The following is a 20117-nucleotide window of genomic DNA, read 5'->3' on the forward strand; positions in this document are numbered from 1 at the left end:
TAGTTTTACTTATTTTTCTGAGGTTGCCTTTGTACTACTTACAAGTCAAAATAGACCAAGTCAGTAATTATTAAAAACTGGAGTGTTCTTTCAAACGTACCAAGTTCTTTTTGCCGAGAGAAAAGTGGACACAGACCTCCGACTGAGGTCTTTTTTCATGTTTGAAGCGCCATAAAGCCGCTTACAAACATCAAACAAGAGCCATCTCTCGTTCGGTGTAATGAAATAAGTTAGATGTACGTATGTGTGTGGTCGCACTTGCAAAAGCCTGTTGATAAAGTTTCTCAATTTGGAGCACAGTGCCTCGAATTTTGTGGGACAAATGCTTCATTACGTCACGTGGGTAAACAACGTATTCTTAGGAGCCATCCATTTTCCATTGTGAACCAATGGTATCGAGTTCGGATGGAGGAGAAAGCGAGAGCTCTTTCAATGCCTGAAAGAAGCTGATCGGGTTCCATGTGGAAAATAAATTGAAAGCACTCCTGACTTGGAACGCCTGAGTGAGTCAGAGGAAATGCGAAACGAACGAGAAGGAACCATTGCAGAATTGGCAACGCCACTTCTGCGAGCATTCTTCTGCCTCTTTTCAACTCAGGAGAGTGAGGCTTCTGTGGCATATGAAGCGGTTGAACTCTTGGGCCATCGCAATATGTTATAATGGAACATTTATTGGACTGGGTACGTATTGTGCATTTCTTCGCACACCTTGTCCAAGAACATCACCCTTTATGGTCGGCCTTCTTTTTGATGGCTTTCAAAGTGGAAATGATGGCCTTTTGCCGTCGTCAACGGCCTTCGTAAAGAGACCGTGTCCAATTTGATGATGCGAAAAGATGGCTGGCTTTCTATCTTTCTCTGTCAATCCTTGTCCATTTTTTGGAAGCAAATCCCATGTCTTGACTTGAAACTTGAGATCAGCCGAGTGTCTCTTTGGTGTCGTTTTAGTTTCGGTGGAACGATGGTGTCGACTTCGAGGGAACTTGCTGTTCTATTTCAAGTCGAGAGATCATTGGTCCGAACCCGCTGGAGTCATCATCATTGAGGACTGCTCGGTCGAAGTGGAAACCAGCCTGTTGGAATCCACTTTCGGGATCATTCTCAAGTTCGGAGGCGGTAAGAATGATTTATCTGAAAAATAGAGATAAATCTCAAAACATGTGGGTGCTTGATAATGCAATTGAATTGGTTCTTTGAGAGCTATTGTATGATGACTACAATCTTTTGGGGATGAAAATGATCTATAACGACACTAAATAAAAATTTAAAAAAAACTTTAATTCGCAAACAAACTTTGTCAAGATACAAAAACCAACAAATTCAAGCTCCAATAGAGAATTTCATAAAACATAGCTGACTAGCATCCACATACATAAAAGTTAATTTTGCAGGAAAAACCGGTCCGTTATTTTTAGAGAACTTTCAATTGTAATTCAAATTTTGAATAATTAGTTTGAATCAATGCCATTTCGTTTTTGATACAATATTTTTGATACTATATCCCTTAAATTAGGCCTTCAACAACATTTGGCCACCTACACGGAACAGGACCGAGATGCTTGGACCGTGGCTTTAAAATCTGCCTCCCATCGGACCATGAAGGCTCATCTGCAAACCCTGAAGCAAAAGATCCAAACCAAGCTTTATGGCAACCCTGCGTTGGCGAGCTCGGCTTCATCCGAAGAAATCTCGTCATTGATTGCACCGAAAGTCCCCTCTGTGATAGGTGAGCAAGCGGTGCATTTTACTCTTTCAGGAACTCGCTTTACTCGCTTTGAAGGTGGCGGGTGATGCACTTGTTCTTTGATTATACCGAGAACGCTATTTCATAAAAGTGTCGCCTGATCCGCTTGATGTTGATCCTCAATGGGAAGGTTCTGCTGTTTACGCACAAATGAAGTCGCCAAAAGCATATTCTTTGCCCATAACAACAATATTTTTGACCTCAATTGGCATGACCCATCTTGATGAGATTCTCATTTATTTCGTTCTTCTTGTTCGACCCAAAGAAACTGATCTCTTCGGGCTTCCTAGAAATATTCAAGCTACATATAAGTTGGTCTCTAGCGCAAGGAACACGAATGTCTTTTTCCATCTACATTAGACAGGGATTTATTTGTAGAGTATTGTCTGTCTGCGAGTGATGTCACTTTAAGTTTCTTTTGTTATTGTTTCCAAGGTCTGGCAGAGGTTCCGTTTTAATATCCGTTTTCTTTCTCAGAGTCATATGCTGTGCAGCATGCATAGTTCATACGTGAAGCCGAAAACGTTTTGTATTTTCATCTGTGGTTAAAATATCCTGTCACTGTTCTTCTAGTTATGCCATAAAAATGTTAATGCCAGAATTTTAAGTGATGCCTTTGCTTATAATGCTAGATAAATTATGGGATAATCAAGGTTAAGGTGGTAAATTTTTATCCTTCATTGCTGCAGAAGAGACAATTCCGAAACAAAGTACGCTTTCCAAAGAATAAATAAATTATGCTTTGCTTTAAATTTTCTATATCCCACTCTGTCAGTCCGTTTGGCCCCGAAAAATGCATCTAGCCACAGGAAAGTCGAAGTGTTTCATTGAAAGTGATGATTCTCAACATGTTCCATTTTTCCCGCTCGGTCGCTGGCAAGCAACTACTGTAATGTGAGAGAGGCTCATCCTTTGCCAATGAGTCCCTCCATAGACTTGACCCGTGCCATGGGTATTGGCAAAGATGGGTATTCAGTTGAAATACGATAACCGTTGAGGACCAATGCTAACTTTGTAGGCGAAGATTCACTGGCTCTTTCATTGTTAAGATTTTGCATATGTTTAGATTACATATTTTCTTTAATTTTGAAAAATTATTTCATGCCCGGTTTTTTTTTAAATTTGGAGCAAAATATCTGTTAGTTTTGGGGAAAATTAACGTAACGAAATGTGGATTAATAAGCTAACTTCTCAAGGGGGAAATCAACCAAGGTTAACTTTTCAAGTAACGGATCAATGAATAACGACATAAACTTCTTAGTCTAAGATGCCCACCACTGAGCATTGGGTAAAGCCAATGAGACCACTGCCCATCATTGACCAAGTGAACGCCGGCCTCTAAATTTATTAGTCCAGGCTAGTGCGTGTGGATCCACGAGGGACCCATTGAGAACTTGATGATATTGCACCCATAAGGCGGCCAAGGAGGAACCGGATAGACACATCCCACTTGAGAGACGTTTGGCCACGGTCATAATTGCGGACATAAGCCAAAACATTAAAGTAGGATGAAAGCGAGGATTCAATCCACTCAAGATGACTTTCTTGAAATTGAGTCAAGTTGCGTTCCAAGTAACGCAAGGATTGATTGATGTCTTACTTTGAATGTTTTAGATGGCTGATTGTGAACTTCGGTTTAACTCAAATTTTCGATAATAATAACTAGTATCATACGATTTTGGGCGTTATGTTGAAAGTTTTTTGAAATGAATGTAGGAATTCAATTAAATGATAGCATTTCTATTGAAAAGAAGATTTGTGATTTCGGTGAGATAAGAAGAGTTTCCTTCATCAGAGTTACTCCCACTGTTATCATAAGAGTACAGGTTTATTCTTGCGATTTCAAAAGAACTCTGAGATTTGGTCTCGGCTTTTTCCATCAGATTGCTTTCATCTGTATCTTCTCAATATCTGGCAGCTGAGTCAACGTCTCCATTTCGCCTTATACTTGAAAGTATAACACTTTTTTTCATTTCATTGTCAATTATATCCTCTTTCACAAAAATAAGCGAAATTTTCCTCTTAAAGTATGTCCCAAAACCCCAGTTTAAACATATTTTGTCAACTCAGAACAATTTTTTTGGCCTGGCAAACTTGGCTAATCAAAAACAGCCTCCCGCCAAAGGGATTTCCATAATTAGAGAAGAAAAGAGAGAAAACGAGAGAGAGAAAGCGTTCATTTCCCCCTCAGTCAAAGCTCAATCAAGCCCTTGGAATCTGCATTGGCTGTGCCCATTAGTAATCGGTGCTTCTTGCTCTCGTAATTGCCAAAATCATTTACTTCAAAGTCAGGGGAGAGAGTGGCCCTAACACATTTTTCGCACCCACCTCAAAAATCCCCAGGGTTTACTCTATTCAACATGGTGATCAAATTAAGCGAAGGCTTTGGCGGTCCTGCTCACGTTTTCGCACTTCTCTCGCCTTCACGGTGAAAGCGGAAAGCGGAAGAAGGCTGTGGCTTCCTCGGCCTTGTCTCTGTAGTAGATGGAGAGGAAACACGAGGGCTAGAGCCTTTTCCATTGGGGCTCCTGCCTTAGTGGATCCTAACCGCATTCTCCACTGGCTTGATGTGTGTAGCAACAACAGTTGCAGATATCTGCCACCAACCAGCCACCTACTATACGGTGGTAATGCTAGATGTTGGAATTGATTGCACTACGTTTTCCAACCAAACGGATGATGAGTATGCATGCAGTATGTGGATAGTTCAAAAGTTCAAAATACCTTGAAGACCCTTCTGAGAGAGGCTAAATTATCAATGTGGTTATGGAATGTGAGACGACTAACGTTGGCGGGGTGCTCTTCACTGGGGTCCAATTTCAGAACAGACTAACTTCCTGAGTGGCCAATATTGTTCCACTATAATTGAGCCTTCAGGTGGTACCACGGAAAGAAGGGAAGCAAAATATGGGTTCCAAATGACATATTTGAATGCCTAGCTCTTTGAGGGTCTACTACACCAAGCCTGGGAAAAGCCAGTCAAGGTCGTCTCAAAAGAGAGCGAGCGAGACTTACACAATGAATGTCTGCTCCTGAGGAGTTGGTCCAAGTTCCAAGTAGTGGTGGGTATCTTAAGCAAAGCATTTAACTTCTTTAAAACATTATATTTGGTCACTGTTAAAACCACTCAAGCATCAAAATGATGAAATAGAGGAGAGGTAGAGTTAGTGAAGGCGGAAGAAGAAAGCTAAACACAAAACTAAAACGGAACANGGGGGGGAAAGCAAGAACCTCAACCACAATCACCTTAAGTTTAAACATCGAAGCTCCTCCTTGAAAGAGCGGATTACCTTAGCTGGTCGCACTGCTAGTGGTAGTTTATTCCATTGTCGAGCTATCCGCGTAAAAAGGTGAAAAGTTCAAAAATGTATGTGGATAGCAAAGTATGCCAAATTTATTATAAAGTGACAACTGTATGGATCCATAACAAAGGGAGTGAAGGTCATTCATTAATCATCCATTAACCGGTATAATTCCAACTCGTCACTCCCACTCCACCGCCCGCGCCCGGTCTCTACCCGCAATGTGGAGATATGGGTTTTTTGAAGGCCAGTTTTTTCCTGCCATTCCAGATCCTTCCGAGGCTCCTATAGTCGAGATATCCCTCTCCTGTGATAATCTACTCTGCGATGCTCTCGGTCGGGCCCCTTCCGCCAGGCTTGTCATCCACACTCGAAATCCGCCAGAGATCTTGTGGAAGCGAGTGGCTCAAACCGAGATTGCTGAGGTTTGTACTCTTCCAGGAGGGGCATTAATAGGTCTAGAAAAATATTTGCTTTGTTAAAGCTTGTTACTTCATGATTCTCGTTACAGAAGAGCAGTAATCCAGCCTACCTGAGAACGATCCAATTTCGAGCTAGTGAACACTTTTCGGACAAGACCGAGGTTCGAATCACGGCCTTGGATTTTCGGGAGCGGTTCACTTCAACCGCCACTCAATTGGGAAAGGCTCATATTACCATAGATCAACTTAAAACAGGAGGTAGGGCGAGCACTTCATAAAAATGTTCTTTGTCCTATTATCTTGGATTTAACGGGCTACATTATTGAGAGATACTCATCGAGAAAAAAAAATCCTGGAACGTTTTACTCCAGGCATGGCTTTATCAAGAACTTGGAATTGAGAATGTTTCATTTTCGTTTTGGAAGCAAAACATGTGCAGGACCTTGAAATACGAACTCATTGGCGCCTTTTTATAAATCATGACTTCTCACTAGCCATGTGCGTTTTTATTTCACTCGTGACTAGAAGTAGTGTTTGGCAGGTCTTTAGAAAGGACTCGAGTTTGAACTCGTCATGATAATTTTCATTTCTTCAGAAACAGGCCTTATTTCGTCCCAGAACTAACTAGAAACCACCAATAGCATTATTTTGGTATCTCAATTGTCTGGACAACATGCATAATCATTTTTCAAGCATTGAGTCACGAGATAAAACGATCATTGCATTACCTTTCCGACCCCGAAGTTACATCTCATGCTTTCCACGATGTGAAACCTTAACCCTGGTGATCTCTTGTGCATTCAGGACGATCTCGTCTAAAATTGGAGTCCCCAAATCCCGAGGGTCGAAATGCTGGATTTGTCACGCTCAATGCATGGACGTTCGAGGTGAAGGTGCCTGGATCCACCGACTCCACACCATATCATACCAATAAACATGGATTAGAAAGTGCCAAGGACCTCAAGGCCGAGGTACGTACTGTACTAAGGACCGTATATCACAGAGTTATGATGAGACTAGGATGACTACTGGTAATCTACTTATCATCAACTCTCACCAATGAGATCTCTTTGGTTGGGTAATGGGAAAAGGAGTTGATCGTCGCATTTTCGGTCGTTGCTTGCTTATGGGTTGGTTCGTTTCTTGTGTGCCGCTCTTTTCATGCCAAGGTCAAAATGAAGATGGACTAATCCCTTTTTAGTCGTCTACATGCCCATAAACACTACTGGCTGTTTGCTTCTTCGGGAGCTTATCTGTCTTGGCCACCGTAAATGTATCCCGGATAGACTTTTTGGTCTTCAACTCTAGGTTGATGCTGGTGGGATGTTGATGACGAGGTTGCTGTTACTTTTGTTGCCAAGAACAGACTATTGAACGCGGTTATCTGGTCGAGGATGTTATTTTGAACAATGTTTGGCGTTGTTGGATCATGTTAATGAATGAGTGCTAAGAGAGTGAGAGAGAGAGAAGGGCATTGGTGTGTCTTTCCACTTCGTCTTGAGTCTTCTTCATTCCAAGGCAACCGGAAGACGGAGGCAAGAAAGCAATTTGGCTCCAATGAAAGCAAATAAGGCCGATGTGACGAGCCAGGCCACGATGCATCTCTCCTCCATTCCAACTGAATGATTGATTGATATCTCATGCTAATGCCAAATATATTCTAGTCTCATTTTGGATTCACGCTTGGCTCGGTTTCAGCTCAACAACGGACACGCGGCAGACTTCCATGGCAGATTAACCACTGGACTTCGAGGTCACCGCCGATCCCAGTCCCTCCCTCCGGACACTCATCAATTGGCTCGATTGCCTCAGCACAAGTCATTGGGCATGATTTTTGCCAACCCCATCGTCAAGACCTATCGATTCCACTCAGGTCTCTGCGGTGATATTGACGTCCAGGAATTGATGGCGGAATCCAAGCTGAGTTTCACTTTCCCACAACAATTGCTGTACGTTGGCCAATAACTGAGCACCGGGAACAAGTTGGATCACGTTGTAATGCTCACTCGCTTCGATTTGTTCTAGATCCCTGTGGATTTGCGAAGAGAAAGAGCTGGTACATGAAATTGCCGGATTAGGGGAGCTCAAATCCCCGTGGCACGAATGTCAGATGACCTGGCTGGAGAACCACTTAAATCTCATCAATACTTATTCCCAAGCTTTGGAGAATCTGGACAACCATCGCCGTAAGAACAATGATTCCCCCTTTCTCAATTATTCGCGATGATTGGGATCGTGACCCAATTCGATCACGGGGGTATTTTGGAACTACCTAGGTGTCCTTTGAAGTTGCCTTTGTTCGTAATGAAGCAAATCAACGAACTTTTTGCTTTTGTTTGAATTGCCACTCTTCTCTTGCCTCTTTCAGCTAAACTCAATTTTCGTAAAAGCACTCAAAAGAGTGACAAAACTTTCGAGTTTGTCCCCACCAACTTGCACCTCCAGCGAATGTGGGTTCAGAACGAAAGTCTGAGGAAATCCGGATTCTACGATACCTTCACGCACGGCGCTTTCACGGCCATGGCTCAAAAGTCTCCAGGATTAATCAAGTAAGATATCCTTCAAGTGCTTTTCTTTCTTTTATGCCTTCCCATAGATAATCAAACGATATCAACTTTCGGAAAAAGTTCTTTCAAAAAGCTCTGATTTCCACCAGCCTTTCTTTCATCCGCAAATGGAATGAAAGTAGCGATCGGAACTTGAACATCCCAGATGTTTTTGTTCATGTTTTTCCTTGCAATCAATTTGGCACGAGTCTTTAGACTTTCATTATCTTTCTCCGTCTTTGTCTCTAGAATGCTCAAGGACTTGAAAGCCCCTCAAAAGGACAGCAATGCATGGTGCTCTCAATCAGATCGACTTCAAATGGCGGAAGATATGCTCGCGGCAGTTCGAAGGGTTCGGAAGGAGGTGGTGGATTGCATGAGGGTTCTTATGAAGCAAGGCAAGGAAAAACGCTCAGACGGCATGTTTGCCATGGTTGAGGACATGCTGAGAAAGACCAAGTGTCTGTGCAGTCTAATGGATCAGGGTTTGGTCGAGGAGGCTTTTGTTTTCCTCGAAGACAACCGAATTGCCCAACGACCCGAAAGAGATGAGTTCTCCGAGTCAGTCTCCGAGTTTATGCAACGGAACAAGCTGAAGATTGACTTGCCATTGTTCAGACATAATAAGTTTGAGAACCTTCAAACCCCTTGTACGGAGTTCCTTTCAAAAGAGCTCAGAACTCCTGATGTGGACATGTTCAGTCCAACCGATCCGATGTCAAGCGAATTTTGGAGGACCTACAGCGCTTATACATCAGGGTATCAGTCTGTGGATAGACTATCAGATATTGATGAGTTCGAAGAGTCCTTCAAATATTTGAGTGTGGTTGATAAAACGAGGCATTATTACACCCTTTGTCGGACGGGTTCGCCCATAGATACACCATCAGGATCTCCTAGGCATTTGCCCACGCCTAAAAGATCTCAGAGTCAGCACTCAATGAGACATGGCGAAGATAAGGTTCATTCCCATCACGAAGATGAAGGCATCGGTCGCGATGAAGTTAGTAATGGCAATGAAAATATGGCGGATGACCTCTACTCTGAAGATGAAGGAGAATTCAGACTTCATGGAGTGGAAGACGTTTTGAACGCCATTGAAGAGATTGAAGAAGACCACTCTGAAGACTGCCTTAGCGATGATGAAGTTGAGTTCGGCGCCAATGAAAGTCTATTTGATGCATCTGAATTTACTACTCAAAATGAAACAAACAAAGACACTCCCCAAGAGAGCCCACGGGAAAGTCCCGCCAAAGCAAAGGCAAACTTGAAAGAACAACCGGTGGCAAACACGGGCAATAACAAAGTAACTCTGGCAGCCCCCCATCCGCAACCCCCTAAGAAGGACCAAAATGATCAAAACCTAACGTCCGACTCTCCCAGTGGACTTCACTACAGATCTGGGGATGAACCTGAACCAATTGACTTAACTCACCTCAATATCGAGGCAGCTATGATGTGCTTGGCAAGTAAGATCCGAATGCTCTGTGGCAAAGCCAATAGTCCCACTCTCAGTTCCCGAACGTTTCGCTTCAAAGAGCTGGACATGGCCCGGCAAAAGAAGCTCGGGAGCGTTGTTTCCAGTATTCCCAAATCTGCCTCTTTGGATTCGGCTTTCAAGATCCCCGATGTTCCTCGGCCTCAGGAGTCTCCCAACGATATCGAGGACTGGACATCCGAGTTGAGACCGAGCATGAGAAAATTACGCCAAGGCATGGATAGCTTGTGTAAGACCTCACGATTGGTCTGCAGCGTTCTTCGATTGCAACAATCACGAGAGGCGGTCAATCTGAGCCATGATATCAAATATCGCCGTGACGTTTGCTTCTCTCAGGCACTCACAACCTTAACCTCCTCCCTGATGGCCAAATTCTGGACCATGGAGCCGGACCCGGCATTTCTACACATATGCGCTCACCTAGGCCCCTTGGTGGCCTTTGAGAGTTTAGTCACCATTCACGGGGACGAAACGGCTATGTTCAACGACATGGTGGTGGCAGTAGAGGACTTGAGGAATGTGGAGTTCACCCTGATTCTTGTGGACAAGCGGGCCAAAGCCAAGGCTAGACCCCTAACACCCAAGCCAAGTGGTCAAATGCCGATATTACCCTACCACTCGTTTCCCCTCCCTAGGGTGACTGGTTCTCGCTGCAGCTTGAAAGTGCTACTTCCTGTTCCGGATTACGTCTACACGATGTTGCCTCTTGACAAGATCAAGACCATGACCTTTAGCATTACCCCGGTATTTTTCAATGTGGGGATCAACCAGAATGCTTACCTCGCCGGTCGCTTTGGCAATAATGGGCTTCAAGAAAAAAACAACCTGGACAATTTTAAGATACTTCAAGAATATCATAGGAGGTTCAAGAAGCTTGATTTGCCCCAAGTTTCAAACATGCCTGGGAGTCGGACCAAAAGTATGAGAGCCTTAATTTTGTTGCGTATTGTCAGGACCAATAAGTTTCCAATATATTTCAGGATTGTCAGTGAGTGGTTCCAACGAGCCTCAGCTAGAGGATCTTTTGGCCATTTTGAAGAATGAGGTGAACAACAGGAAGATCCAGAACGTTGAAATTCTTCATTTGGCATCCGCTATAACCAGAAGACTTCAAGGTAAGAGTGTTAGGCCAAATTCTTCAAGTGTCCGAATGAATATCAATCTAAAGTTAAAAAGTTAGCCTCAATATTCAAAACGGTTTCCGTTAAGTTAGGCCAAGCGGACCCCGAGGCAATGGGTAGTCACTTAAATGAACCAAAACTTTTTTAATTTACTTTCAAAACTTCTCGTTGCTCTTGGAGGAATTTTAGCCGCTGCTCAAGGACTTTGAGTCTGCTTTGGGACCTTTGCGTAGTCAGCAGAGTTCGTTGACGCAAGAAGTCCCGTTCAAGCCTTAAGGCCACCAAATCCAGCCACTCGCTTTCCGTGTAACCATGAATGCCTACGAAATGGAAGACTTGTCGGAATAATTGAAATTGACTAATCTTTGGACCAACCTTTGAGCCTGTCGTAAATCCTAAAAAGATCAATGTTGTAACGAAGAGGGATGACTTGAATGAACGACCCCATACATCCAATCACTGAAAAACAGCCCAAGTATCTTTTGTTCCGTATCCGCCTTTGATTAATTTGGTCGGTTTTTGATGAGCCATTTCCATAAGTTGATTCAACAAGTATCGCTGTAATATATATTAGCACAAGCCATCTGGAATTAATCTTTATCATTTTGCAATGATAGAGTTTTGGACCTTAGCGGTAGGTACAGGAAAATGCTAGGCCATAGGGTTACTACGCTAACATTTTGTGGGGAATTGTCAGGGAAATCAAGAATGCCAATATTGGAAACCCTAAACTGGATTGTATACATACTGATGGTATTAAAGTGCTTGTGAAAGCAGATTGTTAACCAGCGCTGCCAAGCTTGAAATTTTGAACACCTTTTGATTTATTCAAGTCAACCCTGTTTTTTGATATTTTGATATTGTGCATAAATCGAATGCTTAATCTCCCTTTGTTTGGGCAACACGAGATGAAACTCTTCGGAAATCTTTGGCTCTTCCACCAACCTCTACCACAAAATAAGACCCCAATTGTTAGGCAGACTTCGGCGCATGTTTTAGACACATAGGAGTTAGGTTTCAGGTCATATGTATTTCATGTTTATTTTCCAGGGATTCGTTTTATCAATTGCAAAAGTGGAAAAGACAGAACTGGCATGGCTGCAACATTGGAGCAAGTTCAAATATTGTCTCGTGACTATGACTTGGCCGAAAACGAGTACAAGAAGGCACTTGATGTCATGAGATGGTGAGAAATTCGATCCCTGGACTTTGATGTTTTCCATTTTGCCACTTGGGATTCTCCATGACAATCATTTTGACTGACGCAACCTTTCTTTTTTCTTTCTTCTAGTGAGGGCACGCGATGTGATAACGTGCTGAAGAATATCGGTGACAAGCGATATGCCTTTAATACAATACAATTGACAGCTTTCCCATATCAATATCGACCTCCCGTGGGATCGTATGGTAGTAAGGTCACTTAAACGGCCGTTATTTTTGCTTCCCTCTGAACTTCTACTAAGTATCATTCCTGTGCCAAATTTTGTTCGTCAAAAAAAAAAGCTTCAAATTTTATACAACAACGTAACGCTACAACATAACAAATGTTCTTCCACAATTTCGTCATCAGTGGTGAATTTCGATTTGTCACGAGATCGCTTCCAATTTCTTTGCCTATGTAGTGTGGGTAGGAACTGCTTTTTCTTGCTCTTTTTGTTGCTAATTTCTAATTGTTATCTCATCATCATTACCACTTTTGAGTTTACTTTCGCCATATCACTCAAGAATGTACTAAAACTATACATAAAGTAGTGACCTATTCCAAGAAAAATGGTTAGTATGAGCGTATGATCATTTGTCAAACTCCCCCCAATGATTGAGCATAGAAAACCAGTGTCCAAATTATTTTTTGAGTTTCAATAATAAAGTATTTAACCTTGTCATGTCTTAACAGTCCTTTGCCATAGCCCACAAACTACTGCATAATGCGATAACCGCGATCTCATAATTCCGATGAGGAAGGGGAACACCAAGGTGTTCCAATTTACGAATATACTCCTGGCAAATGTTTAAGGCCTTGCCATATTTGCCGTCGTGGAAAAGCTTTTGGTATCTGAAAGAGGGCGTATTAAGTGTTTTCTAGAAGCCTTAGAGACAGTGAGATAAATAGAACATGAACACTTACTTCCCCAAAGTGTTTCCAAGTTTTAAGGCCACTTGAGGGGTCAAGTGGTTGGGAAGGCTGGCCAGTAACGGGTAATCCTTTTTACAAGCCTGGCATTGACATTCGAATGCATAACCTCGACGCAAAGTTTCCTGGCGTTCTGCTCTTGGAATGGACATATGATGAATTCCATAGCAATCGGTCACTTCCTCGCCGGCCTTTACAAAGCTTTTGGTAATGATTATTACCTGGCGTTGAAAGACAAAAGTTTTTAGATGTGTTTTTAGAGCACTCAATGGTTGTGAGTCAAGAAACTTACTCTTGGGCCTTGGTTGACCCTTATGGTGTTTGGTGCACAAGAGTGGTTGAAAAATAATGTGGTTGGGTAAACGCCCGACCCAATATCTTGCAATGGAATCCTCTTGGAGGGCTCCATAACACCATTCACCTGTAATTACTGTCGATCTTGTAGATTTTGTTCATGTACTTGAAATCATGATCTTTGACATACCTGATAGATTGTATGGAGATTATATTGAATGCCGCATTGAAAATGAAAGAGAAGCTTTCCGATAAAGAGCTCATCTGGTGATAATTGTAACTGAGTAGTAGGTTCCCCGCCAAAATAACCTCCCGCCTTCAGACATTTTAGCAAAACAACGCTTCGGATCATGATGGTCACACGATCTTTAATCTGCATTTGGTCATAATGAGTGACCAGATTGAACAGACCTCGGTAATGTTCATCTTTCTCATAAGAAAACCCCGGCGGAGGGTTGGTGCCGTATAACTTATCATGTGTAGTAAAAAGTTTCTCCTTATTGTCCAAGAAAAAGGCCAACTTTTTCTGGGAAATTGCCCTGTAGGCAAGAGAAAGACATCCTGATAGCTGGGAGTTTGGATCATCGCCGTAGAACACCTCAGTGATATCAAATCTGGCTTCTACTGGGTGATACGAGTTCATGGCCAGTTTCCAACATCGGAATCCGCAGAATTTGGCTTTTTTTAGTAGTGGACTTGGCAGCACTGAGTTGCCGCAAGCTCGGAAGCAATGAGAGCAATTTGTGGCCATTTTGAATGGAGATAAATGAAAGGAAATGGGTTCCTCGATGACAACCGGTTCGCCAACCTCGATATTCTTAGTGGCCAAAACATGGCGACCTTGACTTTCATTGAAAACGATGTTGAGAGAATCTGAGAAGTGGGGAAATTTTGGATGAGCCTCCCAAATTTTGAAAGGGCAAGGGATGTCTTTGACTATGTTAGGATCGTAAATTCCTTTGCATTGGTCCAAGTCCAGTGAATTCATCGTTAGTTTAATATTAGCAGCCAATTCCTCTCGTTTCGAAGGCTTGAGATTTGATTGTGGCAAGGATTCCTCACATGCCTTAAAGGCTTTCGCTGCATCTCGCAGAAATCCTTGGGCCTCTAGACATTTTCCTTGTCGATCCCAAAGCTTGTAGGCCAACTCTATGGGATATCCAAAGATGAAAGCAGCAGCTATATCATCCAAACATTGGTTGTACTCTTTCAACTCAAAATAAACTGCCGAACGGTTCCCAAGCCCCAAAGCCGCATCACGGCCTTTGCCTTTGTCATCAAGGGGAGCCGACATGATGGATTCACTGTATGCTTGAAGTGCCAAATCAAGCACCTTCTTCTGGTAATGTTTATTGCCGGCATCTCGAAGGGATTTGCACTCGGTGGTTAAAGTTTCACTTGGACTCTCTTGCTTCTTCAGGAAGTTTCGCGGATCCACAAACTCTTCCAAGGCATTGATTTCGTTGAAAGTGTATTGCAACTGTTTTTCTATGTCTCCGTTCCACCTTGCGAATTCATCCAAGCCTTTGGATTCGATGGTTGTGAGCATTTTGATGTAATGGAGTTGAAACGGGCTGTGCCGGTTTTGTTGCTTGATGGTATTTTCGGCTTCCGGAACCATGTCCTTGACGAACTTTTCAAACTCGGATTCGTCAGTCATTCCGGCCAAAGCCATCAATTGCTTCTTCACGTCCTGTGTCATCTCCATGATGGAAACTTTCAAGCACTGCTCGTTTTTTTAAATTGTTTATCCGAACATGCGTTTCCAGCACTGTTTTCCTTTTGGCACGATGCCAAGTCTAAATTAAAGTTAGATTTTGCTGACCCGGCGGATTGGATTGCTAAAATGTTTCTTAGTGTTCCTCTGATAACTTGCAGGTCTCTTCTAGATCGTGCTACGTATGTTTATTATCATTTGGTAGCCTAATGTGTTTCACAGTTTTTATTAATTAATCTTCAATGTAAAAATTAAGGTAGAGGCGGTAGGTTTCGTGAGAAACGGTTCTAACCTCTTGCGGTAAGAATTGTGACATTTCTTGTGCAATGTGGAACACTCTTAATGAGTATCTTCTTTTAATGATATTGGACAGATTGTCCTTAGCAGACTTGTTCCAGGCATGTTTAACTTGCAAATGGTGGTATTGGGTGTTCAAACAAGACATTGTGTGGCGCCGAAGACTTCATCAAGATTATAAAATTAATACTAATGTTGGTCTGCCTCCTGGAATCAAATCCTGGCGATCCTTGTACAAAAAGTGGTTTTGGCAGACTCCCATTTTGCTGGATGAAGACCTTGAAATATGTGACCATAGTGAGGAGATCACCCACGTGTGTTTTTCCCCTGAAGGTGACATGTTTGCAACTGTGGGCTTCGACCTTCAACTCTTTGTGTACAAGACCAGTAACCCTCTTGAGTCCATTTTCGAGGTCGATTTCAGCGTTTTTCAATGGACATGCGCCCAAAAATGTGAGTTTAATGGTAATGGACGGATGTTAATGGTCTCGGGTGCCAAGGCCACTGACCTATTGAGTCGAACTTTTGGCGAGATGGTCGTTTTCAGTGTCAAGGAAGAGTTCGAGATCTGTGCCAGGATTACGAACAAACCCAGTGACGTGGTTGGGTGTTGGTACAATGACAAATATGTCATATCTGCCGACTTCAAGTGGTTGTCCAACTCGCACCGTGTCTCCACAAGCTTGCTCTGGCTGAACAAGATCACGCCATTGTGGTCAGAGAGTGCCCACGATTATACGCTTTCATGCATGAGAAGTCTCTTCAAGTTCTACAATCCTAACGCCAGTTGCGTTCGCCATTTCTTGGTTTGTAACGTGCCTCCTCAGATTGGTCGAAAAGGCACTCATGCACTGACCCAGAATGAGCTTCTTAACGAGAATTTGGTCCGACAGATTTTGGCTCGAGAGTCAGGAGTTCTCTCCGAGCAGAGGATCCGAGTTCCAAGGGAAATTCCATCCCTTCCCAGAGAGATTGATGACAGATATATCTCATTTATGAGAGGCCATACATTTGAGATCTTTTCAGACACCGACATTTCAACCCCGGGAATGTTTGAATATTCCTCAAAATACCGAGAGAAAAGACTGTTGGCGCACGATCAGGACGATTCTTGGGTATATGAAGGCAACGACGAGAATTCGGATGAGGGGGATGATTCGGATGATTGGGAGTACTTTGACGAGAAAGAGGCCGACTTGGCTGAAGCAAACAAACCCGAGTACTTGAAGATCGATCGAGGACATGAAGTCATAAATGAAAAGGAGAAGCTTTTAATATTCACCACTGGGTCTTTGGTTCAAGTTCCCCATCAAGTAGGGATTAAGAAGATGTCTTGCGTTCGATTCAGAGAACATATGGACCTCTCTCAAAGTTTGAAGAACTGCACGGAGAAAAGCGGAAGGTCATATTTTGCCGCTTTGTTATGTGTTCCCTCCCCTCAACCGTCTCTTTTCGAGTCCCTTTTAGTGCTTACTTTACTTATAGCACATCTTTGTTTCCGTTTGAATATTACAATGGCAAAATATGACCCTCCTATTTGGACCATCTCCCAACAGGAACCAAAGAGCCCTTCGACCAGGCCATGAGCCCCTGGATGAGCCTGATACCGTGGATTGGTCTGATTATCCCAAGGTCTCGCATATGTTCGATCACATCGATGTGATCCTTGATTTTCCGGGTCGAGTGGTGGGTCTGGCCACTTCACCTGATTCCAGATTCCTCTATGTCAGCTATCGTGCCTGGCCAAAGGACTTCGTCATCAAATCTCACCGAGATAATCCCCCGTTGGCATCAGAGGCGTTTTGCTCCGTGATGGACTTGGAAACGTTCGACGAGGTCGGAACTTTGCACACGCCCGTTCATTGCTTCACTTCCAATAGCCGAGTCAAGGCCATGGGGAACCCTGACGTGGGGAGAGATTTAATTGCCGTGCCCCTGGGCACCGAGCATGCCGGGCTCTTTGATCGATTCTACGGAGTTCAGTTAGGGGAGTTTTCTCACTCGGACGTGATCAATCACGTGAGTCTCGAACCAACTCGGGGACAAATGGCCGTCTCCGTTGGGGATGACATGAAGGTGCAACTTTGGAAATCTCGAGAAATGATGGCCCAAAAACGGAGAAGGATGGGGAAACCTCAAATATGAAGAATTAGAGCCTTACTCCCCAGAGAAAGCTCTAGTTCGATGTCGAATAAAGGAGAAGCCCATCAAATTAATTTCTTCCTGTTCCCATCACACTAATGACTGAGACTGACATCGAGATTAGAGCGATAGAAATCTGACCCCACAAGTGGGCACACTTTCAAGGCTGAATAAAGCATTGCTGTCTTATTCGTCTCATTGAGGCACTTTCAATGACACCAGTTCCTCGTCCCATGCTCAAGGATGCTTTGGCGGTGGTAAAAAAGTGATCCATGTCTTGGAAGCCCACTGCATGACTTCCATCAGCAAGAAATAGTCGTGGATGTTCCCGTTCTTGCAAATCCTTGCGTGACATTCGTTCCACTCGCATCATCAGGGTTAACTGGCACTCAAAGTAATGGCGACACTTGGCTATCTGCAATCCAAGAATTTATGGGGCTTTCAATCAATGACACGGCGAACTACGTTTTGTTGTGGCGGACGGGAATTTTTCCTTACCTTCAGATCTTCTGAGGGGAGAGATGGCCATGAGAGATGGGAAGTTGAACCAGATCGCATTTTTCTATCGTTCATCCAAACGACCACCTTTGCCACTTTCTCTCGACTTGGCACTTATTGTGAGGCAAGTCATTTGAACCCCGTTGATTGCAATTGCTTCGGATAGCTGTAAACTTATTGATATTCTTTTGGCGAGAGGTCGATTTTCTCGAGTGCAAGGTTGAAAAACTCTTCTCCGTTCCACGAGCTTTTGCTCACTTCCCTATATGTGTTGTCAGCGGAAAGTGAAGACATATTTTATGGCCAAGCATTGAAAACTTGACTGCTGGAAGAAGCACCCCGCAAACATGACATCAATACACCCACTAGCTACTTGAGACCATGTGTAGCTCTGTTTAGTTACACATGGTACACAAAAATGGTTCACGTTCTGACTGGGCTTTTGTGTACCAGCCTTCTGGCAAAAGTAAGGAGATTACACCAGTAGCTCCATCCAACTTGATTTCATAAGCGTGTGTAGAGTCATAGGTTGTTAATTTTCAAATTTGATTTATTATTAGTGTTCACACAGACTCCAACGACATATTACTTCCTGATTAAGGGTATTTAAGAAGATGTCGATTCACCACTTCCGAAAGGACTGACGTTGGAAGTAAGACCAGTTATACTGCAGCAGAATACCGGTATAATAATATTCCTCGATGGTAGAACTGTCGCAAAGGAACACAAAAGAGGTCCTGTTTCAGGCAGGCACTGGGGACTTAGATTTGACCGGTTTCCCCGACTTTTTCTCAGGTGGCGTTGCAGTCAGGTCGGCTTGAAACATCAATCAATTACAGTTAAAGTGGTACACTCTTAATATGAATATCATGTATGTTTTTAAACAACCACTTGAGATGTTCGTTCATGGCTGTTCTTGTGGTAATTGTTCCCCAATATCCCGACATGGGACCTCTGATTTGCTTCTTTGCGGTACTCTCTGCACTATCCAGAAAGAGGAGTTACTCTTAGAAAGCTTTTAAGGTCTCTCTGAGTTGCTATAGAGAGTCACCAGTTTTTGCTGGAGAGTTAAAAGTTCACGCATCAGATTTATACCCTCTCTTTGGCAGAAAATGTCATCAAAGAGGAAGCGACAAACTAACTTTTTGACGGATGTTTCTGGAATTATGGAAGGTCCTTGCGACACAAAAGGTCTTTATTCGAACTTGTGGATATGTAATGTATCTCATGTGATCACTTTTCTTGCATCTGGATCTACAATATAGAACATGAACATTTGTACAAAGTAATGGGAGGATGTTCTTGGGTAACGAGGCCACCGATTGAACCACCCGTGGAGAGAATGACCATTGCCAAACTCGTCTTTTTTGCTAAATGACCAATCGAAGTCCAGCACTAGATAGTTCCGCTTTGCTTCTTTATCTTGTTCATATTTGACATACCACATATATATATTGAGTCACTTTCAATGCAGTTTAAAAAAAAAGATTCTCATTGAAGTCAACTTCAAACCCAGCCCTACGGGTACAAGCAAAACCAATAAAGGTCTAAATAAGCACATAAGAGGTCTTAATTCATGTTTCCCTTCGACTGAATATTCCATTTCAGGCGGGGCGATATCTTTTTTATCAGTGAACCATGGAGCACTGTGTTGAAGAGAAATTTGCTTCGTACTTACTTCATGGTAAAGTTTTAGTGTTTGTACGTTATTTCATTTTATTATTTGAGGATAACGTAATGGTGTTAATTGTGAGTTTGACTTCAATTGAGAAGTGGGGGGTTCAAAAGGTGGTCTAGTATCCGCCCTAAAATCTTTTTTTGATTTAAAAAAATTCGAGCCAAAAATGAGTGATTGCGGGGAAATGGTTAAAGTCATTATTTGATCAAACCCTTTGACGCCCTGATCAGCTGCGCTTAAGAGGAATTTTTCAAATCAATAGCTCTATTACGCGCAATCATTCCATTTGTAATATCATCATAGTTTCTTTAGGGAAAATACGTCTTATATAAATAAAGACAGGTTTTAAAGTTATGAATTTTTGTCCAAAATTGTTTCCTGTGGACGAAAATTATATGAAAAATAAAATTATATGAAAAATTAACGACAAACTGAAAATATGTGTACAAAGAAAAGAAAAAAAGTATTTGTGAGAAGAGTTATCTCAATAATGATGCTTACAGCCTCAAGGTAAAATCAATTTGGGACAAATATCAGCATAACACATAAACGAGCCCATTAACAACGTGACGTATATGATGGAAGCACATGTTTGGATTTTCAGAAATCTTTGTGATTAAGGTCTGGACAGTTTTTTTTGTTTTTCAAAATCCGTTGGTCAATGAACAAGGATTCTTCAAACGTATATTCATCCCTTCAATTGCCAAGTTTGCCAGTTTGTCCCCAT

General features: G+C 42.7%; 3 protein-coding genes and 1 long non-coding RNA gene across 7 annotated transcripts in view; 2 read left to right on the top strand and 2 right to left on the bottom strand.

Annotated features, from left to right (window-relative positions):
• LOC131878401 (inositol polyphosphate-4-phosphatase type I A-like) overlaps positions 1–12514 on the top strand; it is a 41149-nt gene extending 28635 nt beyond the window's left edge. For 3 of the 4 annotated variants that reach the window (XM_059224363.1, XM_059224362.1, XM_059224364.1), the window contains 12 exons: positions 949–1116; positions 1514–1726; positions 5317–5471; positions 5558–5726; positions 6273–6439; positions 7167–7417; positions 7494–7654; positions 7837–8017; positions 8264–10431; positions 10493–10627; positions 11684–11819; positions 11925–12514. In XM_059224363.1, coding sequence (XP_059080346.1) covers positions 949–1116; positions 1514–1726; positions 5317–5471; positions 5558–5726; positions 6273–6439; positions 7167–7417; positions 7494–7654; positions 7837–8017; positions 8264–10431; positions 10493–10627; positions 11684–11819; positions 11925–12057 — 4037 coding nt within the window. In that variant the 3' untranslated portion in view covers positions 12058–12514. Of the gene's footprint in view, positions 1–605; positions 682–948; positions 1117–1513; positions 1727–5316; positions 5472–5557; positions 5727–6272; positions 6440–7166; positions 7418–7493; positions 7655–7836; positions 8018–8263; positions 10432–10492; positions 10628–11683; positions 11820–11924 lie in introns of those variants that run through there. The other variant, XM_059224365.1, reaches the window with a different exon arrangement.
• Positions 5367–7173, bottom strand: LOC131878407 (uncharacterized). Its single transcript, XR_009373018.1, has 4 exons — positions 6526–7173; positions 6197–6446; positions 5579–5713; positions 5367–5504 (listed from the first exon to the last, which is right to left on the bottom strand). It is a non-coding gene; the product is annotated as an uncharacterized LOC131878407 (long non-coding RNA).
• LOC131878402 (SET and MYND domain-containing protein 4-like) lies at positions 12130–14910 on the bottom strand. Its single transcript, XM_059224366.1, has 4 exons — positions 13249–14910; positions 13057–13185; positions 12759–12985; positions 12130–12686 (listed from the first exon to the last, which is right to left on the bottom strand). The coding sequence occupies exons 1-4, from the start codon at positions 14764–14766 to the stop codon at positions 12521–12523; spliced, it is 2040 nt and encodes a 679-aa protein (XP_059080349.1). The 5' UTR covers positions 14767–14910; the 3' UTR covers positions 12130–12520.
• Positions 14911–15088: 178 nt separating this feature from the next.
• LOC131878421 (F-box/WD repeat-containing protein 5-like) lies at positions 15089–17652 on the top strand. The gene is made up of 2 exons (XM_059224395.1): positions 15089–16474; positions 16629–17652. Exons 1-2 carry the CDS (start codon positions 15102–15104, stop codon positions 17215–17217), a joined length of 1962 nt encoding a protein of 653 aa, XP_059080378.1. The 5' UTR covers positions 15089–15101; the 3' UTR covers positions 17218–17652.
• Positions 17653–20117: the final 2465 nt, after the last annotated feature.

The sequence above is a fragment of the Tigriopus californicus genome, chromosome 3 (assembly GCF_007210705.1).
Source record: "Tigriopus californicus strain San Diego chromosome 3, Tcal_SD_v2.1, whole genome shotgun sequence".
NCBI lineage: Eukaryota > Metazoa > Arthropoda > Copepoda > Harpacticoida > Harpacticidae > Tigriopus > Tigriopus californicus.